Source organism: Passer domesticus, chromosome 15 (assembly GCF_036417665.1).
Source record: "Passer domesticus isolate bPasDom1 chromosome 15, bPasDom1.hap1, whole genome shotgun sequence".
NCBI classification, from domain to species: Eukaryota; Metazoa; Chordata; class Aves; order Passeriformes; family Passeridae; genus Passer; species Passer domesticus.
Genome location: NC_087488.1, coordinates 8,869,860 through 8,897,038, shown reverse-complemented (window position 1 = coordinate 8,897,038; position 27,179 = coordinate 8,869,860). Strand labels below are relative to the sequence as shown.

General features: G+C 48.6%; 3 protein-coding genes across 6 annotated transcripts in view; all 3 read left to right on the top strand.

The window, feature by feature from the left end:
* Positions 1-1,904, top strand: part of SMG1 (SMG1 nonsense mediated mRNA decay associated PI3K related kinase) — a 58,500-nt gene extending 56,596 nt beyond the window's left edge. For both annotated transcript variants that reach the window (XM_064390952.1, XM_064390951.1), the window contains one exon: positions 654-1,904. In XM_064390952.1, coding sequence (XP_064247022.1) covers positions 654-731 — 78 coding nt within the window. In that variant the 3' untranslated portion in view covers positions 732-1,904. The remainder of the gene's footprint in view (positions 1-653) is intronic.
* A 5,365-nt stretch (positions 1,905-7,269) lies between these two features.
* Positions 7,270-13,742, top strand: ARL6IP1 (ADP ribosylation factor like GTPase 6 interacting protein 1). Of its 2 annotated transcripts, none has more exons than XM_064390095.1 (6): positions 7,270-7,426; positions 8,869-9,002; positions 10,686-10,805; positions 11,632-11,749; positions 12,378-12,462; positions 12,691-13,742. In XM_064390095.1, exons 1-6 carry the CDS (start codon positions 7,391-7,393, stop codon positions 12,807-12,809), a joined length of 612 nt encoding a protein of 203 aa, XP_064246165.1. In that variant the 5' UTR covers positions 7,270-7,390; the 3' UTR covers positions 12,810-13,742. The 2 variants fall into 2 exon arrangements, with proteins under 2 accessions (XP_064246165.1, XP_064246166.1); XM_064390096.1 differs by lacking the exon at positions 7,270-7,426 and adding an exon at positions 7,832-7,858 and having other exon boundaries at positions 12,691-12,906.
* Positions 13,743-14,117: 375 nt separating this feature from the next.
* Positions 14,118-18,317, top strand: RPS15A (ribosomal protein S15a). 2 transcript variants are annotated; one of them, XM_064390262.1, is made up of 5 exons: positions 14,118-14,242; positions 15,218-15,355; positions 15,496-15,575; positions 17,018-17,103; positions 18,182-18,317. In XM_064390262.1, exons 2-5 carry the CDS (start codon positions 15,223-15,225, stop codon positions 18,273-18,275), a joined length of 393 nt encoding a protein of 130 aa, XP_064246332.1. In that variant the 5' UTR covers positions 14,118-14,242; positions 15,218-15,222; the 3' UTR covers positions 18,276-18,317. The 2 variants fall into 2 exon arrangements, with proteins under 2 accessions (XP_064246332.1, XP_064246333.1); XM_064390263.1 differs by lacking the exon at positions 14,118-14,242 and adding an exon at positions 15,081-15,104.
* Positions 18,318-27,179: the final 8,862 nt, after the last annotated feature.

Below are 27,179 nucleotides of genomic sequence, written 5' to 3'. Positions count from 1 at the left end.
TGAGTTGAAAATGAAGTTCCAGTACTGGTGCTTGCTTGAAATGCACACTAATTAGCAGGTGTGTATGCTGAAGTGTGCCTTCAGGGCTGAAATCATGTTGTGAGTGAGGGTTCCTTTGGGGATGGGAGCTATTGCAGTGCAAATCAAGGTTGCTGCTGCCTTGTATTGCTGCTTTTTTTTTTTTTGGTCATATGATTTTGTTTTCCATATGGGACGTTTTTGTAAAGCCATGAATCAGATAAAATTGTCTTTTGTCTGTCAGTGAGCTAACATTTGTTCCATAGCAGCTGATAGCCCGGGAGAGCACGAGATCTGTACAGCTGCCCAAGGGACAGGACTTCTGTGTTCACTAACATAACACACTCCTGTCTCTGGGCAACGGAGTCAGGGGACACAGTTGTCCATGTCTATTTGAGAATGGTGTGGCTACTGCCAAGATAGGGGCTGTGAATGAGATGATAATGTGATTTTTTTTTTTTTTGCAGTAGAGCTTCCTGTTAATTATGTGGACTGCACAAAGTTATGTCTACAGTTATTTCAGATTTTTTTCAATAAAACATTTGCAGGTGGCATTCAGCAGTAAATTCTAAGATCACTTAAACACTTTTAAAACTCTAGTTTATTTTTAATTCCTTGTTTGACCTTTTTAATAGGTTGACTTTGTGATTAAGGAAGCAACTAATCTAGATAACTTGGCTCAGCTGTATGAAGGTTGGACTGCCTGGGTATGAGTAGGGAGACAGCAGCTCGGTCTGGTTCAGCGAGGTCAGACATCCACCAGAATCAACTCGGCCTCAGGCATCCGTAGCCGCACCACAGTCGGTGGTGATGCATACTGGGGCTTAATCTGAGGAAACCTAGGAAATCTCGGTGCACTGGGAAGTGAATCCTGCAGGATAGCTGCACTCAGGGATACGCTAAACACAATGGTCTGCAACCCCCACGGTCAAGGGTGAAAGCTCACCGCTTGAGCAACACGGTTTGTCTTTCTGCTACGGAAGAACTGCAAACGTGTCTGGGGGTCAGCTGCAGAAAGAAATCAGGATGCTACAAACGGCAGAGTGATTTGGAACTCAATTCCACCTGACCCTGTGAACAATTCAGGAAACACCGAACCCTGTTCAAAGAAAAACAGAAAAATGGGGCCATGAAGAAATCACAGCAAGGGCAGATTTGATGCATTCAGATCCTTGTTCCTCTTGTTCTGTGGCAGCAGTGCTGGTTGAGTTGACCAGTTAGTACGGGAAAAGGCTACAAAATGTAAACTTCAGAAATGGACTGAAAGCAAAGAGCTGTACATCAGATACACGCTGCATTGGAAGAACTTCTGAGATAGAAGAAAAAGCCTTTGTTCTCTTCTCCCTTTCCTCTTTCCTTTCACTCCTCCCTCCCAGCCTCTCCTTGCATACACCCCTCTTGGCTTATTCTTGTAGGTTAGGCGTACTTCCAATATACTTTTTATTTCAATCCTTCTACTTCACAGTTTAGTCAAATTAACAACTTAAATTCTGTTTGGTAAACAATTTCTCCAAAAGCACTGAAAATATAGAACATCAACGATTACTTATGAGTTGGATGGTCAAATGCAAAATGTAATTTTGGTTATTTTAAAGTCATTTTTGTGATTCTATTATGTACAGTTTCTCAAAATTGTCACTGTGCATTTAAAAGTAATGATTCCTACAGGCATTTGATTTAATGTGCACTTCCCTCTGCTTGCAGTGTACACTTTTTTGTAATTCAAATTGTCCCTCCAATCTCATTCTACTGTGATTGCTGTAGTTTCTTTCGTACGACGTAGCTAATCCAATGTAATCTTTACCTTTTTAAAAACCAGGATAGAGTATCTAGTAGAGTTTTACATTGTTGATGACAGATAAACAATAAAGTGATGTTCTGGTGGAGGTAGAGTGATATGCTTTTTACTTCATTTTTCTAATCCTTTTAGTTCACACTTGTAAATTCTAGTGCTTCACTTCACAGGGGTATACCATATAATCCAAGAAATGAAGGACTCTCAAATTTTTGTTCAACTAGATCTGTAAAGATTTCTGCAAAGTAATTTTCCTTTGCCATATTTCTTCTATAGATGGCTGTTCAGTAATGCATCCATAGGGAATCTTCCACCAAGGTTTTTTTTTAATCAGTTCTCAAAGTGTGATTATGGTCAGAAAAGTCTCACTAAAAATGGCATCATCTTCCTTGGATCAAGGTCCTGCTTGTCTCCTGGTTGTCTGAAAGACTTTCTTTTATTTTTTAAGCAGGACACCTTTAGGAAAAGGCAACTTCCTTTTCTTAGAGAAACAAACCCCACAGAATTCAGCTACAACTGCAGAACTGCAAAGGTGCTGATAGCTAAAGCAGAAATGCACCCTGGCATTCTGAACCCAGATAAATTCTTTGTAGCTCTGTATAGAGAGTTTCTCTTTTGCAAACTTGGTGAATTCATTATGGACAGTTGCTGAAAAAGTGGGAAGGTCCTTAATGCCATTTTAGTCACTTTTCAGAGTAAAACCACACTTTCAATACAGCATTTTTTCAGTCAAAATCCAAGTATTAAAATATTTGAGCCAAGCCCACTACTGGCATAAAATGAATTTAATTGAAAGGGTTTGCAGCAGTTCATCTGAGTAGGAAGCTTGGCTGGTGATTTTTGGATAATGCCAGCAAACTTCTGTTCCTTTCAGTATTTGCACTATGCTGACTGCTCTGCCTCCGCAGTAGGTCTTAGAATTCACTTTCTCCTCCGTTGCCAACTTTTTGTGGACATGCACTTTGAAGTGTAACAGTTTTCAACAGTCATATGGCCTTCCTTGCACTCTGATTGCCTGATTACCTCTAGGGAAGTCACAGGCTTTGCATCTAACAGTACCCGTGCAAACGCATTCCACTGCCACTGCTTCCTGACCCTCTGCGGCACCCCAGGAAAAGCTGTTGGAATGTTGCAGTGAAGAACATTCACATGCAGAACAGGACACTTGACACTGTTGGTCCTTTTCATTTTTCTCCAGTTAAAAATGACCTTATGAACAATCTGTTGGAGAAGTGTAGTGACAGGAGTGTGTTGTACCTGCTGTTTTGTTTCTTGGAAGCTGGGGGGAAGGGAGGGGTAATGCACTCACCTGTGGCTCATGTATTATACCTCTGCCATCCAGAAATGAAACACTTGTGTGGAGATGGGTTCTTACTGCGTAATTTAATAAAGTTTTAAAAAATAAAAAAGAATGTGTGTTTTTAATTTCCTTCTGTGCAACACTGTGTGGTTGTGAAAATTACAGGGAGGAATAAAGTGCCTGATACAAACAAATACAAACCAAACCCCAAATTAGAGCAGGATTCTCCAGAGGCTTAAATTTGCATAACTAATGCAAAGGAGACAGCTCAGATGTGCAGGAGTTAGTGGGACTGTCACTGTTGGCTTGTGTGCTGACACATTTTGCTTGGAAATGTTGAAATGTTGACAGTATGGGAGGTTGGTACAGTCCTGATGAAACCTAAAATTCAGGTTCTGCTCACACATCCTGCATAGTAAATAAGACTGTGTTAGTTACGTTCTCTTAAAAGACACTTCTTCCAAAGACAGAAGGGCACTTCCTTTATTTTCAGAGGAACTGGTGTATATTTTCTCTGCAGTGAGGCACACCTAGAATAATGCAGTCTAGAATCACCTCTCTGAACACATACAAACCAGCTGAAGCTGTACAAGTCAGTTCAGCTGAGGGCTATTTTTTGCCTGCAGCTTACCCTCAGTAAATATTAACCAAGGGTCCATGCTATAAAATGATTTCTCAAAGCCAAATTCCACCTATGGTCAGCAGTTTTGTTACCCCCTCACAGTTCTGTAGGCTCATGGTTGAGATGCCCTTTGAAAATCGAGTTGCTTGTTTGCCTCTCTTCCTTCTCCCCTTCTGGAAAGCCAGGATGTGAGCATGGCCCTGCCAGATGGGTTGCTGGGATGTGTTAAACTGGAGTCATTAGTGGTGTCCTAGATTATTTTGGTAGGATAATGGCACAGTCAATACAACAAATGGAAAATGCAGCAGATCTATACAGTTAACAGAATTTAGTTTTGTATTTTTAGGAACTTCATGGTCTGGTTTTGCTTTGCAACAATTGGTTTTGCCCTCAAGGATTATCCTATTTAAATAGAATAATGTTTTGTCTAATTTTTCAAATGTCTGCAAAAGACCCAAGTCCCCCAAATTGAAGCACTTTCTAAGTGCTGTAGTCTTTAAGGTTAATTTACTTCAATTATTCACCAATATGTTCTGTGCCTGGTACATTAGTAATTCTGTTTTAGTGCACTCAAGTACTTCAAAGGTTTCTTTGCTTTCTTTTTTTTCTTCCCTTTTTTTTTTTGTCAAGCTTTTCCTAAAATTAGCAGACATACTTTATGCATTAAAGAATTTGACTAGGAAAGATATTTGAGAGGACACCTGCCATCTGTGTGTTTGCTAATGTGGTCCCAAATTATAAAATGCATTTTTTCTTTAGTGAAGTTGTGAGCATACTGTTAACACTTTAGCTAAAGAATTTCACAGAAATTACAGATATTAGCTACAAACTACTGCTGTGTACATAAATGCATAGCTGATTAGAGCAATTCTGCCATTCATCAGGCTAATTTTTTATTAATAGCATAATGAATGTGTATTGGGTATGCTGAAAGGGTGGAGGCTTGACATGAAAACTTTGTGTGCCTGTTCTAAGTGCCCCTTTTAAAGGTGCTTTGAAGCCCGCTTGGGGATTTAATTTTCTGTGCATCTGCTAAGAGAGAATCTTGGTGCAGGCAGAATTGATCCCATTGCAGCGTGGTCTGTGCCGTGCATTGAGGCAAGCAGAACAGCTGGGTGTAGCTCAGGTGAGGTGCAGGGGGTACTGAGCTGCTGCTGACCCTCCGCCTCCTACACCATGGCTGAGATGTAGCAATGGAATCTGAATGCCTTTTTTAATACACGTTTTTTAATTTTGTGTGGTGCCTCACTTGGCCTGGCTGCTCAGCGAGGGAGGGGTGGGCAGGTGGGGGGCCCTGCCCTGTGCTGTGCTCCATGGCCTCTCTGGCTTTTCTGGGCTTGAGGGCACCCAGCAACGCTCACCTGCCCCTCTGAGGTCTGGAGCAACACGGAATAGGAGGGAAAGGCACCTGCACGGGCCCTCTGGGATGGAGAAAAGCTGCAAGGGCACCTGAAAAACTTGCTGGAGATGATGGCAGTGCCTGCTTGTTCATCGGTAAGTGCTTGGGTTTTTGTGGTGAGAATCACATAAATGGATGAAAGCAGGAGCTGTCTGATGACCAGAGCAGTGTTGCTGCAGGGCACTGCAAATATCTGTGGAAACTGTAATGCATCATAGAACCACACAATGGAGAGGGGTTGGAATGGACCTTAAATACCATCTAGTCCCAACACCCCTGCCATGGGCAGGGACATCTCCCAGCACTGAATCTGCCTGGGCAAGCCTGTTCTCACCACTCTCAGTAAAGAATTCCCTCCTAATATCTAACCCAAATTTCCCCTCTTCAGTTTGTATCTTTTACTCCGTGTCCTGTCACTACAGTTCCTGATGAAGAATCCCTCTCCTTGTAGGCCCCTTCAGGCACTGGAAGGTTGCTGTGAGTTCATGCCTCTATGGCTCCATACTCTTTTAAAAGACTAATAAAATTATTGCTGGCATCATCGCTTACTTATGAAATCAATTTTTATGTGAGCTTTGCTGTGGTAAAATTACAGCTTTTGAGAGTGAACTCCAACATTTATAAGTGTAAAAGTTACACTAAAATACTGTTAGCTTTTAGTGGCATGTGAATGAATTTGAGTTATTCAGTGTGGAATCTGTTCTTGACATAAGTTCTCGGGTGAGTGAGAAGCACCCTGTGAAAGACCAATCCGTTCAGACAGACCTGTGTTTGCTTTTACATTGTCCTCCTTAGTCCTCCTCTTTTTTTGTCTCCCTCCAGCTGGTGCCAGAGCAGTTTTGGTGCCCGAGGTGTTTTCTTGGCTCTCATTATAGCCTTGCGTGGCACCCTGGGCACGGTGATCACGCTCATGACCTCACGTGCCTGAAGCATTTAGAAAGCTGAGTCAGAAACAATATTTCTATCCCAGTGCCTTTCTCCTGTGTTTATTTTCCATGCTGCCACGAGTTCTGAAGGCAATAAAACACCTTTGCTGCACTTTGATGTTACCAACAGAATAGGCCGAGTGCTGGGCACTGCTGAGGGCACACCTCGGGCGGTGTGTCCCGTTCGGAACGGACTCCGAGGGGCTGGAGCGAGCTCCGGGCACGGAGCTGGGGAAGGGCAGCGGTGTGAGGGAGCTGGGGGTGTTCACTGGGGACACAGGGAGCTCAGGGCAGGGCACAGAGCTGGGGAAGGGCAGCGGCGTGAGGAGCAGCGGCTGAGGGAACAGGGGGTGCTCATTCGGGACACGGGGCATGGAGCAGGGCATGGAGCTGGGGAGGGGGCTGGAGCAGCGGTGTGAGGAGCAGCGGCTGAGGGAACAGGGGGTGTTCATTCGGGACACAGGGCACGGAGCTGGGAAGGGGCTGGAGCAGCAGCCGAGGGAACCAGGGGTGTTCATTCGGGACTCAGGGAGATGAGAGCAGGGCAGGGAGCTGAGGAAGGGCAGCGGTGTGAGGAGCAGCGGCTGAGGGAACCGGGGGTGTTCACTGGGGACAAAGGGCATGGAGCAGGGCACGGGGCTGGGAAGGGGCTGGAGCAGCGGCTGAGGGAGCCGGGGGTGTTTATTTGGGACACAGGGAGCTCAGGGCAGGGCAGGGAGCTGGGGAAGGGCAGCGGTGTGAGGAGCAGCCGCTGAGGGAGACGGGGGTGTTCACTGGGGACAAAGGGAGGCTCGGGGTCACCTCAGGAACCTGGTCAGTGGGGGCTGGAGCCGGCTGTACTCCCAGGAAACAACGGACAGGACAAGGGGACACAGTCTTCAGCTGAGCCTGGAGAGGTTTAGGTCGGACATAAGGAAGAATTTGTTCAGAGTGATTAGATACTGGAACGGGCGGCACAGGGTAGAGGTGACGGTAGAGTCACCGCCCCTGCAGGTGTTTTAAGGAAAGACCCGAAGTGCGTCACTCAGTGCCGTGGCGCAGCTGACAAAGCGGCACTCGCTCGCAGGCTGGACTCAGAACTCTTTTCCAACGCGACTTTTCGGGGGGTGCCGCCCTCCCCGGCGCGGGCCCGGCGCCGCCTCAGCCGCACTGCGGCGCGCAGGGGGGCGCGCGCACGCCCCGCGCCGTTCGAATCCCAGCAGCCAACCGGCGGCCGGCGGGGCGCCGGAGCTGACCAATCGCAGCGATCAGGCGGCCCGCGGAGGCTATAAAAGGCGGCGGCGCGGCGTGGTGAGGGAGGGCGTGGCCGGCGGTGCGGGAGCGGCGCAAGATGGCGGAGGGGGACAACAACAGCGTCTACCAGCTGGTGAGGGCGGCCGCCGCTCGGGCCTGCTGGGGGCGGCGGCGGGGCCAGGCCCGCCCTGCTGTGCTTTGCCCTGCCCGCAGCGGTGGCTGGCGGGGGCCGCTCGGCCCCGCGCTGCGTGACGCGGTTCGGTGTGGGACGGGCTCGGGGCCGCGCGTGGGCCGGGTGCTGCTGCTCGCGGGCCGGAGCCCCGGCAGCGCTTGGCGTTACGCGGTCTGCGGCGCTCGGCCCGACTGTGCCTGTCCGTGTCGGTCTGTCTGTCCGAGCGCTCGTGTCTGTTTGTGTGTGTGCAGCCTCCCGCTGCGGCACCGAGCGCCGCAGCCATCCCGGAGAGCGGCGCGCGTCGGGTGATTCGGCTTAACTGAGCGTGCCAGGATACGCGTGAATAGTTAAATAAACACACGGCTATATGTATTTATAGTTATGCCTCAGTTGGTAAGCGGCTGCTGTGGGGAATGGGCAAATGGCTGTAAAAGCCCGTGCAGGGGCAGAGGCTGGAGCCGTGAAGGGGCTGCGCCCCCCGGCTGGGCGCAGGGAACGGCTCCGGGAGCTCGGAGCTTCCAGCGAGGCTCCGCAGTTTGTGGAAAGCCCACGAGCTGTGGTGGTGTTGTAGTGGCGGCGGAGTTCTCACTGGAATTAAGTGTAACACATAGCTGAAGTGAAACCTGTTCTGTTGGCTCTGCACGGCAGACGTGCGTGTCTTCATGGCTTTTCACCTCTTACTGCTCGGCAGCACTCGGTTCTGTTCACGGTTTACTGAGTTTTGTAATGTCTGAGGTGCCGTCTCCCCCTGAGGGCAGACTGCTGAGCTCTGTTAAGTGTGGAGCACCTCGGGTGAGCTGCTTAGCGAGCTGGTGGCAGCCCAGGTGGGGCCTCCTTGCTGGAGAGGTGTAGGGAGCAATGCAGGAATCACAAAGCTGTCTTGGGCAGCTTGTGGGAAAACTTGCTGTGATCAGTTGGATGCCTTTACTGTGGATTCTGAGTCTTTACCCATTTTCCTCATAATAAACTGGTATTGGACAGCAGCTAGAAAGCTTCAGTTTAATGTGGTAGAGTTGTCTTGGAAAATACATTTATTTTTAAACAGTTCTCATATTACAGTTTTCCAGTCATTGACACTGAAAACTTTAGAGGCTTTAAAACCTGACTTTGTACTAGTCTGGGGGGATGGGGTATGGTAAATGGGAGATTAGGGGAAAACACCTTGGCAGAATCTGGGAGGGGTATTGTTTGGCCTGTACATGCTGGTAGGATCTTGGCTATTTAAAGGCATCACAGCTACAATGTCATAATTAGTACAAAATATTATTACTGATTTAATCACTCAGAAAGATTTGTGGCTGGGATCTTTAATTATTACACTGAGTTTTTTTTAAGCTACTTCTCTGTGGGAATTAATTTGATGCTCTGGTTAGTTAAAGGAGTTTTCTTCTCTCCTTGTGTAGGCAGCTGAGACTGCAAGCTTGGAAGAGCAGTTGCAAGGATGGGGAGAAGTGATCCTGATGACGGATAAAGTCCTGCGCTGGGAGCGAGCCTGGTTTCCTCTGGCCCTGATGAGTGTTGTTTCCTTCTCCTTCCTGTGAGTACCTTCTGGAGGAGCCTGCAGCATCACTGCATCTTCATGGCTGGTTCCAAACCTATCAGGAAAATTAGTAGACATTTGGAGAGGTCTAATGGAAAGGTTTTTACTCTAGGTTCTTTTTTCTTAAAACGTGTGAACTTTGATGGAAAGTAAAACCAGAAGTAATGAAAGCAGGAAGTAACGTGATTCACATCCTGCTCAGAATGGTTTCTGCAAAAGCTGTTTGCCAGCAGTAGTTGCTGGGGTTTTTACTGTGCTCAGCTGGATGTTCTTCAGTGGTGCATTCATGTTCTGCCCTCATTCTTTGTCCCCTGCTTCTTACTCAGATCTCATGATCTCCTTTGGTCGCCCCACCACCAGCAGTATCCTTACAGAAAGCTTGTTTCCCTAGGGCACAATCTCCTATTCTGCCTCTTTGCTGTGGGTTTAGGATAAGTTCAGGGGTTTTTTTACACAACTAGGGTTTTTAATATTCTTTGTCATGTTTTTTGAGAAAGGAGAAAAGGGAGGACTGCAGGTAACTTCAGTCAGCAGGGTGGAAGGATGTTGCCTGTCTGTTTGGAGGTGCTGGAGGCATTTGGATGTGCCTTCATGTAACATGGTAGTAAAGATGACCTGGCTGCCTTGCACAGGCAGCTGTTTGTGCCAGCTCTGCAGTTTGCCAGCTGTAACTGTTCCTGCAATGAGGAGAGAAATTACAAAAAATGTTGAACCAGGTGAGGCAGGGATGATTGGTGTTTTGGTTAATATAAATTTTTTTGCTTTTAGGGGAGATGACGAAGGTGGGAATCAAATGGAAACTGAAAAGTCACTTTTAAAAGAAGTAATTGTGTGAAGTTGAGGGTATTCTGTTATAAACTCTGTGATTATAGGAGGGAAGATCTTGTGCTGAGTAATACTTTGTGGAAATGCAGAACTGCTTCTGGTTCTGAACTCAGCAAAATGACCTTGAACACCCAGCACAGTGTGGCTGTGCAGATGAACAGAACACATGGCCCTGCAGGAGCACTCTGCAGATGCACAGAACAGCCCCACCAAGGGCTGGGTCATTTCTTTGCTTCCACTGTTTCAGTTTTCAGGAAGTTCTGTGAAGCACAGTGGGATAGCAGAGGGCCCAGCTGGGTGTTATCAGACACTTAGGAGATCAGCTGCTTCTTACCCAGTTGCCCTTCTGCTGTGTTTGAGTGATGGCAGACTGAATATGGAGAATGCAGCCCTGCTTGAAGTGGAGATTGGTGGCCTCTTGTCCAGAACAGGTTTGGCTGGCTCTGCCAGGAGAGACAGAGCAAATGACAGCCTCTAGTGGATCTGGGTTCTGTGACTTGAGCAACAAAATTAAGAGCTTTTACTCTACCTGGTTATTTCATGTGTTCACTCACTCATCCCTTAATCAGTGTTAAGTTCACTCTTGATCTATTTCTGAGAGAATAATAATGACGAAATTTTACTTCTACTGAACTTTGAACCTTATTTGCTTGTAGCATATTCTTATCTGGTATATTATGAGAAAAAGACTTTTTTTGTAATTTTGTAATTTGTAATTTTTTGTAAATTTGTAATTTTGTTTGAGGTTAGGCAAGAGAGTAGGTCTGGAAGCTCTGAGCAGTCTGAAGAAGTGACCAAGCATGTCTAGTGTTGAGCAGTTGGAGCACTCAGAAATAATTTCTCTTCTTTCTGCAGGATGATCTACTATTTGGACCCATCAGTTCTCTCAGGTGTCTCCTGTTTGGTTATGTTCCTCTGCCTGGCTGATTACCTGGTTCCTGCTCTTGCTCCTCGAATCTTTGGCTCTAATAAGTGGTGAGGAAAGCTTCAGTTGAAAGTTTATTGAGTGTAATTGTGATCTTTATCAAAATGGATATCTGATTTGTGGATATCAAGTAGTTAATTTGTAGAGTCATTGTAGTGAGAAGTCAGCAATCTCTATAATACATGAAGTGAGGACAGCAGCAACATGTTCTTCATTCTCTTTCTGGAAGATAACTACTACTACAAGATACCTTTATTGTTCCTTTTCTTGTGGAAAAATCAGATTTTAAAAAAATCAGGTTTTTTTAAGAAGTAGGCACATTCTGTACTCTCCATTAAAGATGCTAATTAGTCCTGCTAGACTAGTTTTTACTAATTAATGGATAATATATACTGAAAAGTTGAATTGTGTGGAAGAGTACTGATTGTTTGGAAAAAAGCAGTAGTAAATGTGATAAAAGAGAGTAATGCAGAGAGTGTGATTGTGATTGAAACAGATTTGAAAAAAGCAAGTGTTGTATACAAGCAGCAACTTGAAGAACCTAATTTGAACAACATTTTGAGTTAAAGGTGAATTTTAAAGTATATGCTTTAGGATGACTAATGGATAAATGTTCTTATGTAGATAAGCATTATTTGTGTGTATCACACTGGAGCAGATTAAGGTCAGGGAGTCAATTTAATTAACAGTCAGCACACAGGAAAATTACATGGGCACTTCCTTGCAGTGCTCAGTAAGGTATCAAGGAAAGGAAATGCTGGGGTAAACACTGGGTACATTTTTACTGCTGGCAAAATGCCATGGGGGATTTTTAAAATCTTAAATTAAATCTTGAATTCTTGTTTCTGGTTTTTTTTCCCCTCCCTTTAATAAAAGGACCACGGAGCAGCAGCAGAGGTTTCATGAGATCTGCAGCAATTTGGTGAAAGCTCGCCGCCGCATTGTTGGCTGGTGGAAGCGCCTCTTCACTCTGAAGGAAGAGAAGCCTAAAATGGTACTGAGTGCTAGGAATTAATCTCTGTTGTCTTAAGATTTTGTCTGAAGTATTTTGGCAAACATGTGCCTGAATGAGCTGGTACTCCAAACCAACAACTGGCACTCCAGGCTGTGACTTGGTCTTGGTCACACATTCATTCAGACCTGGAGTGCAAGATACTAAACTTCAAAACTTGCAGTTCTGTGTAGTTCAGGAGCATACCCTTGATAATTAGATAAAGGAAGGCTGGATTTCTCTGGATAGATAAATTTTTGGAAACAAGCTGTTTCGAGTGTGCACAAACTGTCCAAAAACCTGGATCTTCAGTAGTGTGCCAGCTGGTGCATGAGGTACTGAGGCACTGTCCCACACCAGTGTGGGTGCAGCACTGGGGATGGCACAGTCTGGCACTGAGGGATTCTGGACAAAAAAGAACGTGACCATGGCCAGCTGATGGTCTGAAAATAAGTGAGAATAGACAATCACATATCCTGTAATCTTAATTTTAACATGCCTGTGCATAGGTATCACGTGGGAAGAGCCAGAAAGCTTCACATTAGTGTGAAGTGTTGAAGTGCTGCCAAACACTGCAGGGAAGGGAGAATCCCCAGCAGGTCTGTGCTGACTCTGCCCTTTTCACTTCCAGTACTTCATGACCATGGTCTTCACTCTTGCTGTGGTTGCCTGGATTGGACAGCAAGTTCACAATCTCTTTCTGACCTACCTTATTGGTAAGTGTGGGCATGCAAAACACCAGGAGCTCTCTTGTTGCTGCCTGAAATGGATTGAGACTGCTAGAAGTAGTGTTTGATAAAGTCTGGTGGGTTGGTTTTGTTGCAGGCTTATGTTTTTCTCTTTTCAAGCAATTAATGGGCCTTAAGGGAAGCAAAGAATTGCAGAGTGGCAGAAGCTTGTTAAGGGAGTATTAATTGGTTTTTCTTTCTCCTTCTCCTCTTTAGTAAGCTTCTTGTTACTGTTTCCTGGACTAAACCAACATGGGATCATCACGAAGTACATTGGAATGGCAAAAAGGGAGATCAACAAACTTCTCAAGCACAAGGAAAAGAAGAATGAATGAAGGCTTAACTGCTGTTCACTCTAGTAGAAGGTTTTCTTGGGAACAGTTTTGAGAATTAATGTATAATTAAGACAATAGAAGTTGTATTGCTCACTGACTTTTTTTTTTTTTAATTGGCTCCCTGATGAAGTGAAAAAGTCATTCCAGCAGCTGCTGTGGGTTTGTCTCTTGCTGTGCTGAGTAGGGTTCTGCAGCCTGGAGCTGATCCTGTCTGAGACATCCTCTTCTTTGATGTGTGGAGCTTGTTAAGTGTCTTCATCAAACACACCCTGGGCATGACTCCCCCAACAGCAGAGCTGTAATGCCTGATAGTGTTTCTGTGACTGTGTTAGATTTGCTGGTCATTAACTGTGGCTACAGCAAGTGTGAGAGGCAGTTCTGGAGGCTTGTTACTACTGATCCTCGTGGCAGGAGGACAATTGGCAGAGTGAGAGTGGCCGTGGCTGGGGCCCACATCCCAGATGGGGGCAGAAGTGGTTCCTTGTCTCACTGATCTGTTTGCTTCCTTTGGCTGCGTGTGCCTGAGAATGTGTGCAGTAGGGGTCTGGAGTGTATAAATCTGTGTTCAGTTATCTAGCTGTAGTGTGAACTCATTGCACTGAGATGTAGAAAATGAGTGAAGGTGTGTGTAACCTTAAGAGCTGATTGTTCTGGAAACTGCTGTTGTCATGGAGCCTTGTAGCACGTTTGGTTTTATGAATGTTTGTCTGTATACAAAATCACAATGAATATGCTGAGTTTGACTCTGTAAATAAGCCTGAATTGTTTGTGCTTTTCTATGATCTCTCCCTCCTTTTTTAAAACTGAACTGTTTTTCTTTAAAAAGCTAAAACCTGTGTTAATGTTTTAAAAGTTTACTGTTTTAAATGAACTCACTTCAGTGTCTATTGTAACTGTTGGGCAGGTAAATACAGACTAAAGAGAACCAGAGAAGGGTGTCAATGCATTTTTCAGTGGAGCAGGGGACGTGGGCAGGGTTGAAGTGCCTGTCGGTGGGGAGATGCTGGGGCGGTGGCACGGCGCGGTGTCCCCAGCTCTGTTCCCCACAGTGGAGAACGCCACGGGTGCCCTGTGCCCCTTCGGAGTGCGAGCTCACTACCGGCACAGCCCATCCTCAGCGGGGCTGTGCTCACCGCAGCCCCGTGTGGCGCTGTCCCCGTGTCCCCGCTCCTGTCCCGGGCCGGGGTTCCATCCGTGCACGCTGCCCGGCGGAGCGCAGCTTTTTGTCCCTCGTGCCCCTCCGTCCGCGAGCTGAGCGTCCCCGTTGCCATGGCAGCCAGGCGGCGTCGTCGCTCCGGAAGTGCGGCGCGCGGCCTCGGCCAATGGGGAAGGCCAGGCTTGAGAGGCGAAGTCTCGCGATATCTCCTCCCGCCGCCGGCCCTCCCATCAGCCCGCGCGGCCCGGGCTCTTCCTTTTCCGCCATCGCGCTCTCGGTGAGTGGGGCCGGGCCGCGGGCGCGCAGCATCCGCCCCGTCCCGCCGCCATCCGCGCCCCAAGCGCGCCCCGCCCGCGCCGCCGCGCCCAGCGGGCACCGCGCTACCCGCCCGGCCCGCTTTGAGCCGCCGGCACCGGCCCTGGCGCCGTCCGGAGCCCCCGGAATGCGGCGCGGGGGGCGGCTCCTCCCGGCCGGGGCCCCGCGCTCCTCAGGGCGCGCGGCGGGAGGCCGGGCCGGAGCTGCGGGGAGCCGGGCCGGGCAGGGCGCGGGGCAGCGGCGGGGCCGGGGCGCTGAGGGGCGCGCGGATCGCGCGGCCGGGCCGGGAGGAGGCGGCGGCGGCCGGGCGGGAGTTGGCCGGAGCGGTGTCGGTGTCCCCGTGGGCAGAGCCCTCGTGTGCCCCGGGGCAGGGGCAGCGCCGGGACCGTGCTGGCGGCGCCCGGGCTCTGTGGGAGCGGCGGCGGTGCCGAGTCATCCCTGCCGTGCCGGGGCTGCTCCGCGGCTCCTCTTGGCGAGCCTCAGAGCTGCTGCCGGCTGTCCTTGGCGGGCCGTTGTGTCTGTGCATCCCGCAGGATTTTTGCGGAGCAGTGAGCCGAGCAGCATCTGTTGGTTTAATACCACGTAGGATCTCGGTATTGCCCAGCACTGGTGCTGTGCAGTTGGGTGCTGATTGGGTTTTAAGGCCAGACTGATTTACCTGAGGAGCTGTCACACTGCTGACATGGTGCCTGGGTTTTGAAATCGTGTGTGTGCTTTGATAAAGCCACGTTTTTGTACTGTGTTATGGTGACTCTTGATCACCGCTGAGCGTGTGACTGGCTTTGCTGCTTTAGCCCGAGAGTGCTGTTGGAGGTTTAATGCAGGTTTGTGCCATGTTGGGTGGTTCAGCTGTACAGCGAGCCCTGGCGCTGCTCGGTGTGCTGTGCCCCTCAGGGGGCCGTGCAGTGAGTGTGCCCTCCCTCCCTCCCTCCCCCAGGCACCATGGTGCGCATGAACGTTCTGGCCGATGCTCTCAAAAGCATCAACAATGCAGAGAAGCGAGGCAAGCGCCAGGTGCTCATCCGGCCGTGCTCCAAGGTCATCGTCCGCTTCCTCACCGTGATGATGAAGCACGGTGAGTCCCGCCCGCTCCCCGAGTCCGGGTGCTGCGGTAACCATGGAAATCCAGCTGCTTGAACTTGGTGCAACATAGTTGATTGGTTGTGTTATTGTAGCTAAGTGTTACGTGTGTCTCTGTCTGCTGGTCTGCTGCAGGGTACATTGGTGAATTCGAGATTATTGATGACCACAGAGCTGGGAAGATTGTTGTCAACCTCACAGGCAGACTCAACAAGGTAGGATTTGTCTTCCTGAATTCAGTTCTCTAAAGAAGTGTTTAAAGAAGAGTTTTTTTAAAATGTCATATTTGTCTGCTCCATTTCTAAAAGAACTGCTTGTAAAGGAGGTGTATTTGTTGAATCCAAGTAAATAAGAGTAGCATGGGTGTTATCAGTTAAAAGGATGGTTAATTTGCATTCAAAGTGGCATGGGTCACTAATTACATTTCTTTTAAACTCTTGACTGTGTGAGATATGCTTTCAGGGAAGGCTGCTTGCACGTGCTGTGTATTTCTCTCTGTTCAAAGGCTTTGTGGCTACCTGGTGCTTTCCCAGTTTCTTTGATGTTTAAGCTGTCTGGAAGACTTGTCTGCAGAGACAGGGGCTGAGTTGGTTTCCAGTTGATGTTTGATAGCTGCAGATGTGGAGAAGACAAACCTTTCTCCTGCTGCCAGGGGGGCTTTGCCTGCAGTGAGGAAAAGTTGAATGTCCCATTAATTGGTGCCTGTGAGGTTCCTGGGGCATATGAGGCATTTGTGTGTGTTTTGGAAATTCTTCCATGCTTATGTCTCAAACTGCTGAGCTGTGTAGTTCTGTGTGACTTGCTGTGCATCATTGTTTACAGCCAACCTGTGAGAGTTGGCTCTTCATAAAGAAATAAAAGACATGTCTTGGCCAGAGTGTGTTGGGGGCTGTCCTGATGAATAAATATGCCGTCTGAAATTGCAGAGTGTGTGAGGCAGATAATGCTGACACCCCCAAGTTGCTGTAGCAGTTACAGTAGACACAGTAATTACAGTGGACACAGTGTTATGTGTGTGTAATAAAAGGCCAGGTTTGAGGGTGGTGTTCATTGAACTCTTCCAGGATGATATGGATTTTCCAGGCTAATGGATATAATGCTTCTCTCAGTGATTGCAATAAGGGAACAGTTGTTTATTTCAGGAAGATGTGTGTAGTGCAGGAAGGTGTGCTTCTGGTTGGTGTTGGATAGTTGTTAAGATAATTGGAGCCAGTGAGGTAACTGGTGGTGGTGCTGGGGTCTTGGTCAGTAACACAATTACCTTGAAAATTCCAGTTATGTGTTAATTTCTTCCTGGTTAAAATCTACGTGGGGTTTTTTGTGCTAACTGTGTGTGGTGGTTAGAGGTGGAATATCCCCGAGCAATCCCAGGAATGTTGCTGATGTTACAGCCTGCTTTTGTGCTTCCCCAGGTGTGGGCATCAGTGGGTGGTGTAGCTTCAGCAGCAGTTCAGGGCTGTTCAGGGGAGCAGCAGGGGTGAGGCTGAGGCAGGAGCAGGGATGGAGGTCCCAGTGGGAGCAAGGGAGGAAGCATCACTGGTGCTGTGGGTAACAGAGTGTGTGACAGCACTGGGTGAAGCCCTTTAGGCAGGGAGCTGGATCACACATGTGCAAATCCATAAAGTTCTTCAGTTTGTAATGGAATCCTCTCTTACAGTGTGGTGTAATCAGTCCCAGATTTGATGTGCAGCTGAAGGATTTGGAAAAGTGGCAGAACAACCTGCTGCCTTCCCGTCAGTTTGGGTGAGTATGAGGGGGGTCAATTGTGTGTTGTGTGTAAAAATGTTTCACTCACAAACTGCCTGAGTTAGACTCACCTGGCACCTTCTCCTCTGAACAGCCTGGAGTTAAATTCCAGTGTAAAAATCCATCCTCCATATAAATGCCCTTTTAAACCAGTTTTACAGGGACACTGCTAAGCAAGGATCTGTTTCTGCTTGGCTTTGCTAAAATCCTTGTTTCACCATTTCACAATTTAATGGAATAGGATTTTCTCATACTTGTTTTGGTTTTCTGAATGGCCATTCTTAAATGGGGAAGAAGTTATGTAAGTTACCAGGTCAGTGGAATTCACTTGGATTCACCTGTCCAGACTGTGCACATTAATCACATATGAAGTGATGAGGGACTTGGAGCCCCTGTTGAACAAACCTCCACAACACAGGAAATCTTACTACTATGCAATGTATCTTTTCTTCACAAAATGTGTGGAATTGAGAGCTGTAATTCCCAGTGCACCAGATGGCAGAGCAGGAAGGGTCTCCAGGGCCTCAGCCAGTCTGTCCCATCAGAGGAAGAATTGATTAACAGTTCTGTGCTGTTCCAGTTCTTAAAGCTCCAGCAGTAACTCCTGCTTCAGCTGGCCCCGTGTAGCTACTCTGTGTTGTCATTGGGAGGGTTAAAGAGTATTTAGAGTGGGACAGGAGGTTCTCAGACATTGGGTGAGGTGTGTTAACAGTGCAGATGTTGGCAGTGGCCAACACTGCCCCAGGCAGTGTTCTGCACTGGGGAGCAGCATCTGTGCAGGATAGAAGTGGACTTGGGCTAGAAACCTGTCCAGCAGCTGGACAGGGACTGCCCAGTGGGAATGTGCAGGGAAAGAGGCAAATAGTTGTGGAACAGAAGTGTGTCAGTGTCCCGTGTGTGCTGCAGAGCTGTGCTCAGGAGAGAAGCTGCTTTTGCACTGTTGATAATCAGTCCCACTGTGTTGGGCCTGTTACAGGAACAGGCCTTGCTGTTGTAACACTGATGAAGTTGGTGCTGTCAGGTTGCAGCAGCCTGGAACAGGGAGATAAACTGACCTTCTGCTCTCTCTTGGCAGGTATATTGTACTGACAACCTCAGCTGGCATCATGGACCATGAGGAGGCGAGACGAAAACACACAGGAGGCAAAATCCTGGGATTCTTTTTCTAAAACTTGTAAAAAAAGAGGATACTAATAAATTGTTCAAATGGACTCTGGTGTTTCCAGTGGGTATTTTAATGGCTTTGAACACAGTTCTTGTAACAGCTCTTCAGTAGTGCTCGAGGTCCAGCTTCACTTCAAATGATGTTTGGGTTCCACACCATCCCTGGTCACAATTCTATTTCTGTTAATTATATAATATACTTCTAAAAGTTATCACTGGAGTGGCATTTTGGGGTCACTGTACAGGAGAGCCTCAGCAGGAGCTCTAATGCTAAACTAATGCTAATCCCAGCTCTCCTGCTTGGGCTCACCTCACAGTGTTCAATACATGTGTGCAGTTACCAGTGTGTGATTCTAGAGTTTCACCTTTTGCCTCAGTAATAGAAGATGCCTTGCCAGAAGGTATTTCCTGTTCATGGTTAAAAAAGTTGTGGGATTCTGGAATAATTAAAATGGTTGAAGTTTTGATTTCGGGTCACAAACTTGCTCCACATCATATGGTGAAAGGAGTAACTGAGGTTGGGAGGTAAATAATTCTTTTCCTTCAAATTTCTACTTTGAAAGTGTTTTGAAACCCCAGAATTTTGGGTAGAGTAGTTGCTGTGCAGCTGCTGTGTGTGTTGGCACAAAGAAACAGCTGTTGGGGATTTCTTTACCTTTTCAGGGTGAGGAAATAAGGTTGTCTGAACCTATAGGTAGGGAATATTTAGGGAATATTGAATGAGTTGGTTTTCCTCAGGCACATGACAGCTTAGTGTCCTTGATGCAGAGAAATGAGATGTGTTTCAAGGCAGTACCTGGAGCAGCACAGCTTGGTAGAGGATGGGCAGCAGGCTGGGCTGATTGCATTGTCCAACAGAGCTGCCCTGCCTTGTTCCACTTGGTTTGGAGTTGTGCCAGGAGGGAGCCTTTGGAGATGTAGCAAGTGCTTCAACACTCCAAACCAGCTGGTGAAATTTGTGATTCTGATGCAAACAGTTGGAAACCAGGTTTTCCTGCTTGGTGATCCATCCCCATGCCCACCATGTACAGTTGCTTGGGCTGGAGGTGTCGCCTTGAAGGGGTGACACTTCATCACAAACCTCGGCATGGAAGGGCTCTTCAGGCAGAGTCTGAGCTCAATAACTGTAACCTCTCTTGGTTCAGGCTGTTACTCTTCATGGAGAAAAGGAGAAGGTGATACTGTAGAGCAAAAGGTCTCTGACAGACACTGCAGTGTCACTGATGTGCTTCCTGAGGAGCATGAGAGCCAGCAGCTCTGGAAGTGCTTACAGGAGATGTGGCACAGGCATCCTGGCTTGAGCCTGGCTGAGCAGGACAGGGCCACAGGCTGAAGCTGGTTTAGCTGCTGGGTCACAGCTGTGGTGGGCTGGAGACAGCATCAAAACATTCAGATGGCATCACTGGTTCTCAGTGTGACTGGAGACAAATCTCCTTAGCTGCAGGTCTGTACAGAATTACTCTGAATTAGTGTAGTTACAACCCCTGTGTTTCAACGCCTGTGTTGTCAAATGGAGCTCTTCAGTGGCAGGTGGGGTTTTCCCTATCCTTGGTGGGTTTCATTCTGCAGTACCAGGCACTGACACCTGAGATTTTGTACTTCTTGCTCAGAGTAACCCTGAAGATTTTATCAAGATTCACTATTCTTTTTTATAAAATCTTGATTTTTATCAAGTCTAGAATAGAACATGTTTCCCATGCCTAGTGGAAGAAGGCCAGTGACAGTTCCAAAGCTTCCTTTAGATGAATTTACTATGGCAAGTTTCCTGCTAGTTTGACAGTTGTGTTTTAAATCAGTTTTACACAGGACATACATGGTAGTTTTTCTGACCCAGCTTAGCTGTGTGTCCCTTACTCCCACAGAGACTCCTGAAGTAACAATTTTTGATGTTCTCAGTTGACAGATCAGTTGGGAATGAACTGTAAATTTATTCCACAAGCCAGCCCAGCAACTTTTATAGACTTATTAAATGAAAATTGGAGCTCTGATGTTACAAGAATGACTTGGAGGAAAGGAAGCAGCAACAAAAGCACCTTTTCCACAGGATATCTGCAAAAGTAACTGCATCCAGGCTTACCACATGTGGAAGGTGATGATTTGGGTTCATGAGATGATCTCTGAGCTTGCACCTCACTGGTGAGGGCTTTGCTGCTGGCTGAGAGCCATGAACTTTGGAAGGTGGGCTTGGGAACTGACAGGAGAGATCATGACAATACAACAGCTTTAAATAAGTTTGCAGGAATTTTTGCTCCCAGATATATTTAAAATCTGAAAGTGGTGTAATTTTTTTTTAACCTCAGTGATGTTTAGTGGGCTGAGTACATGTATATGCCCTGGGCAAGCAGCTTGTAGGTAGCAGCATTTTGGGTAAGAAAAGGATTGCTAGAGGTGGGAGGGGAAGGGGCCCAAAGCTGGAATGCAGTGTGGATTACAGCAGGTGGTGGGGGCAGCTGTTAGCTCAGAGAAGGGTTTGGTACCTGAGGGCAGAGGGAGCAGCAGTGGTGGAGGAGCCCCCGGAGGGACAGGGGGCTGACCTTCCTGGGGGGAAAGCTGGCAGGGTGGGGAAGCCCCTGAGTTACCAGCTGTGCCCTGGGGCTGTCCTGGCTCCCTGTGGTCTGACACTGGAGGTGATGGTGTCACCTCTGTGCCCTGCACACCCATCCTGAGCCCTCCAGAGCTCACCCTGAGCCCGGGCTGCTGCTGCCCTGCCTGCAGCCCCTCCGCTGCTCGCAGCCTCCTGTGAGCATCACAGTCCAGTCCTGGGGACAGCGTGGGTCACAACTGAGTTCAGCTGTGAAAATGAGTAAATGAAGTGGTTGGGGGAGGGTTGGTGATGTCTCTGTGAGGTACAGCCCAGTGTCACCCCTGCAGGCAGGTCAGTGTTTGGGGTGCCATTGCTCCTTATGCCGCGGCTACAGAAGGGGATGAGGATGTTCAAACCAACTGCCTGCTGTGGATCCAAACACCTCTTTACTGGTGCCTGAGAAGGCGTCAGGAGAGGGCAGCATCCCACCTGCAGTCCCTGGAGATGGAGGGAGGCTGTGTGGGGAGAGAGTATCCTGATTTCTGAGCCCTGGTCCACAGTGAGTTTTTACTGGCTTTGATGCTTTGAGCCTGGTTTAAGGTAATTTTGGAGGTGAGAATAAGTGCAGATCTTCAAAATACTGCACTGGTGTGTGACAGTGGCTTGACTGGAAATGCACCTTTTCCTCCTCATCCTTTTGCCTAATGCTATTCAGATAATTTAGGTGTAAGACAAGGCTATGTCTTACTGCCAATTAATGTAAGTATCCATCTCTCAGTAAATATCTGGGTGGATTTAACCAGTTTAGTCTGGAGAACTATTCTAGTGAAGTCAAGAGGTTTCAGAGGCTGGTGCCTTCCATTCTCGTTCATGTCTCTGATGTTTTCTCTGCTCAGGTGCTGCTCTTGTATTATTAATGCATAATGGGCTGTAATTTTTCTGATGCTCAGGACAGCCCATCTGATCAGGCATGTGATGGAGTTGGGAGCAGTGATGCTGTTGGTACATTTGTGCTGGGGCAGGATTCTAGTTCCTAGTCTAGTTTAGTTACATTTTATTGAGGCTTTTATCTGCTTAATCATTGTGTGTGCATTCCTGTGGCATTGTCTGCTTTTGGACAAGGTGCTCTAGCAGGGTATGGGACCCCCTCCCTCTCCAGCTTTCAGACTGCTTGTTTAACAGATTGGGGATAATTCTGTGTGAGGGCCATGGAAATGGAGACCCTTCCTGCCACTCTGTAATCCATTGCTATTTCCTCTTGGACTTCTTTAATTTATGACTGGGGTTTGATTTTTTTTTCATATTTAATTCACTTGATGTATTGTGAACAAACCATGCTACACATTGTCCAGAAGACTCTTTCTCCAGGAGCTTGCAATCCCCTGCCTGCCATCTCTAGATGTCTCTCTTGCCTCAGTGTAAGAAAATATGAAAAAGACAGAAGTACTGAAATGCTTGATATGTGATCCTGGATAGAAATGTGTATGTGCAACACTCCTCCCTCTCCACCTCCCCATTAGATTAGGGTGGGACTGGCCCCTTCATTTGTGGGGAAGAAACGTGGCACAACCATTCTTGTTGTCTTCCCCTGATGCAAGTTAACTCTGCTTTCAGCTGGAGCAGGCTGTAAGCAGGAAGGGGCAAGGGTTATATCTGGAGTAGGGGAAAAGCAGGTGATGGATGAGGTTAAAGAAAAGCTGCAGCTGAAGCCCACCTCTGGGCACTGTCTTAGTCTCATTAGCTCCATGCATGGAGCTCAGTTTGTGTCTGGTCCTCTGTTTGTGCCAGTTTAAAAAGCAAAGTCCAGGAAATATCAATGACAACTTCAGGTTTTCAGTATCTTTACAAATCAAGCCTTTAACCATAAGAATGAAAAAAAGAGGAGAAATTAAAGGTTATTTTTTCCTTTTCTCCCTACCCCTCTGCAATTACATGGATGCTTGTCTCCTCACCTGCAGTAACATGCCCAGCTGTGTTCTTGCATAGCAGGATCCTCAGCACATGATCCCCATGTCAGTGTGGGCAGGTGATGAGCTCTGGCCTTCCTTCAGTCCTTGGGATCCTTCCTCAGGGCACCAACATCAGCCCCTCAGTTAAGCATCTCAAGTTTGAAACCATTTTTACCCCACTGGGCAGGCTGTGGGTGTCAGAGCTGCCTGCACACCTCGTGGTGCTCCTGCTGGGACCTGTGTCTGTTCAGGATGGGCTCGTGGGTCTGTCCCTCTTGGGCAGAAGCCAAAGCCTTGCTTGTCTTCTATGGCTGGTGGTGATTTCTGGCTGGGTTCTATTTCCAGTTTAACACCCTATTCCAGCCCAGGTAGCAGGAGCTGGGGTTTTGTGTGAAGCCTTGTGCAGTGAGTGTTACATCAGGGGAAAGAGGAGATGTGTGCACAGCACCAAGGAATTCATCTGCAGGCAGGTGTTTGCTCTGGGAGGGAAGCAAAAATCAGGAGACTATTTATAGCTCTGAAATACTTTTATTGAATGACATTGAGTCCTCGCCAGCCTTTGATGAGCAGAGAAATAATCCCTGAAGGGAAGAGCCAGAGGTGCCTGGAGCTGTGCTGGGCTGCTGGCAGCTCCCAGTGTGGCTTGGGAGGGCTGGGGCAGCTCCTGGGGCAGCTCCTGGGGCAGCTCCTGGGACAGCTCCTGGGACAGCTCCTGGGACAGCTCCTGGGGCAGCAGCCACTTGTAGATATCACCTAATGCAGGCATGGGATGAGAGTGAAGTGCTGGAGTGCAGGAAGGCATCTGAGCATGACAAAAATGATTCTGAGCCATTTTCCTGAGGGAGACCCTGTCCTGTGGAGCAGGGGTGGGGCTCAGAGCCACAAGGCCATGGCACATCAGCCCCATGCCCAGAGACCAGAGACCCCATCTTGCAAATTGCTGAATTACAAACCCAGTGCTGGTAGGTGGTGGGTCCAGAAAGAGATGCAGGGATAGCACATAACCCTCCCTGATAGCTGAAATAAAAAGAATTAAACTGTACAAAAGTGTGCTTTAATTGCTAACTCTCTCCTGTCTGCTTAAATCACTACAAATAAAGGTCTCCTCCTTAGTGATGAGCATTTCCAGGCAGAACAGACGTGATGGGGGAAACATGTTTGGAATAAATACTGATGTGAATGACACTTATTAGCTACAGTGTGGCATATTTATTTCTCTGTAGTTAGCATAATAGCACAGCTTGAAATGAGAAGGGTTCTTTACTTGTGTCTGTGTGTGCGTGCATAAAAACAACAATGGCTTGTTTTGGGCAGAATGCAGATGATTCTGCTGTCTCTGCAATTAGCACTGGTGTTTGGGTGGTGCCAGCTGCTGTGGCAGTGAGAGAGGGGCCCAGGCATGGCTGAGCTTTGGGAAACCTTCCTTCCCTGAGCTTTGGGAAACCTTCCTTCCCTGGGCTTTGGGAAACCTTCCTTCCCTGAGCTTTGGGAAACCTTCCCTGAGCTTTGGGAAACCTTCCCTGAGCTTTGGGCAAACCTTCCCTTCCTCTGCTTTGGGAAACCTTCCCTGAGCTTTGGGCAACCTTTTCTTCCCTGTGTTTTGGGCAAACCTTCCCTCGCTGTGGCCAGAGGACAGAAAGCAGAGCAGCCCAGCTGGCTGCTGTCCCCCTCAGTGCCCCAGCCCGTGGTTTGTGATGTGAGGAGCATTGAGCAGCTCAGTGAGGGCTCAGGCACCATCGCTGCCACATCCTGCCCCAGGCCCTGGAGCAAGGAGGGAGGGAAGCTCTGCTGGGCACTCACTGCAGCCAGCCCAGAGAGAAGAGCTTGAAGAGCTCCTGAAGCTCCTGAGAGCTTCCAGACAAATCTGGCACGTGAGTGGTTCAGGGCTCATCATCTTTGCCTTGTTTCCCTCTCTTCTGCATACATTTTAATGTCAGAATGTGTGGATATGGACAGCCTTGGACCTCTCCTGTCCTGCTGCAGCTTTGGTGAAGGTGTCTGGTGGGTTGCACAGCTGCTTGGGGGAGGGAAGACAGCAGGGTGAACAGACAAAGGGACTGCTAGAGCCCTCTTTCCTTGAAAAAAGCCATCAGGCATTTCAAAGAAGCTGCCAAGGTGGGCTGTGGGTGCTGAGCACTGTCTCAGGATCAATCTCACAAACCTTTCTGTGGAGGGGAATAATTATACTGTGGTAAAAGTATTTACTTGCTAGGTATTTGCCTGCCTTATTGTACTGTATTCTTCCATTGCTGAAATGTAAGATGAAAAACCTGGGAGTAACAAACTTTCTGTTTTAAGACCACTTGATTGAGTGCTTGGTTCAGAAATACCATAAAAGTGCCAGACCAGAGCTTGAAATATCACATTACCAGGTGTCAGGCTGCTTATAACTTCCACTCTGGGATTGCTGAGGATTTTTTTCCCTGTTGGTCTTTTAATGAAAATGCCAAAGGGGAAAAAACTATTAAAAAAAAAGCTTTTTGATTGAAAATAAAAACGCTGAGGCAGCAGCAGCTTTCAGTAGCACTTGCTGTGTTGCACTGCCCTGACAGAGATCATTTCCAGCCCTGGGGATGCTGTGGGGGTCTGCTGGGGCTCAGTCCTGCTGGCTTTGGTGTGTGAGGCATGCAGAGCTGGGATGAGCAGCTGCTGTGAGCGGAGGGGCTGGCAGGGAGGCAGGCAGGGACAGCTCTGTGCTGAGGTACAGCGTGGCTCAGCACAGTCACAGTGTCCCCTGCAGGGCACGGGCAGCCTGGCCAGCTGAGGGAGCCTGGCTGTGCCTCTGCTGGCTGCTGTGACACTGGGGACACTGCTGTGCTGCTGGTGCCTCCCCTGCAGGGCTGTCTGCTCTCCCAGGGTGGCTGCCAGGGCAGGGATGTGAGAGAGCTCCTGGCACTGCCAGGCTGGCAAGGGGTCAGAGCAGGGGGGGACTGCCACTGCTGGGGCTCTGAGAGGTGCCTGGGGAGCAGCTCTCACCTGGGGAAGCAGCTTTCACCTGTAAAATGTGGCTGGGGAATCAGCTTTCACTGTAAAATGTGGCTGGGGCAGCAGCTCTCACTGTCAGAGGTGTCTGAGTGCCCTGGAGCACGAGCACCCAGCAGTGGTGCTGGGAATGAAGAGGGCAAGGCTAACACAGAGTGCTGCTGGGGAGGTGGGGAGGGCATCTCTGACTGGAGGAGGAAGATGCTCAGCCAGAGCTGGAGATCCATGTGGCACCTCAATAAACCCCTCAGGGTGGAGAGAATGATGCTCTGGAGGATAATCTTGGCCAGGTCCAGTCCCCAGTGACTCTGGGTGGCATCAGTGCCTTCAGGGCTGGGCTCCAGCAGTGCTTCCCTGCTGCCTGGGCATTTCCCAGGGGGTGGAGGATCTCCATTTCCAGCTGTCAGGGATGGAGGTGTCCCAGCTTGTGCAGCAGCATGGAACACTCTGCCTGCCTGTGACCCCCTGGCTGCCCTGAGCCCTGGCACAGCAGATCCCTCCTGCCTGGACACACAATTCCAGGTGCTGGAGGACACCAGGGAGCCACCAGGGCAGGCCAGGGTGCCCCAGAGCAGCCTGCACGTGTGGGGCTCCTGCTCTCCTGGGCAGATTGCTCCCCTGGGCTGCCAGAGGCTGCCCTCCCTCCTGGCAGGAATGCTGGCACCTTCCACAGCAGGGAAGGGAAATCACACCTGGCAAACAGTCTGCAGCAGTTAAAGCTACACCAAAAGCATCTTGCATGGAAAATCAGACAGAGCAGGAAAAACAGCACTTGCCATCAGTATAACACAGCTGAAATCTCTGTCTTGGAGATAATCATCTCTGACTCCAGCAGTAAAAATAAAGGACAGAAACTGGAAGAAGCCAGAAAACATGGTCATGGGAGGGAATCTCGGTGAAATGGAAATTAAAAACACAATGAAAAGCGTGGAATTGCCTTAAGTAAAACCAGCTGGCTGCCCAGGACAGCAGCCAGGATCCTCTGGGAGGGACAGGGGGTGAGGGGGGCAGCGGGGCTGGGGCTCAGGGCACAGGGTGGGGGGAACAGAAAGATTGGGATCTCAGGGCTCCCTGCAGCCTGGGAGGCGTTCAGGTGCTTGCCTTTAGCTCCCAGTGTGGAGGATAAAGCAATTTTCTCTGTCTGAGGGTCAAGGGCTGCTCCTGGCTCCTGCCTGGGGCTCTGCCCTGAGCCCTTCCTCACCAATCTCCCACTCAGGGCTGTGCAAGCCCGAGCCCTCCAGGCTCCAGCAGGGCAAGGGAAGGTTCCTGTGGCCCAGAGAGGCAGCAGTGCCAGCTGGGCTGCCCTGACAGCAGCCATGCCTCCTCATTGCCCATCAGAGCCCCCAGACGGGGCTCTTTGTGCTGTTTCCTCCTTTGTTTTCAAGTGCCACAGGAGATGCACAGCCTTTTACCACAGGATGCCAGGTCTGGTGTGTATATGTATGTCTTTGACT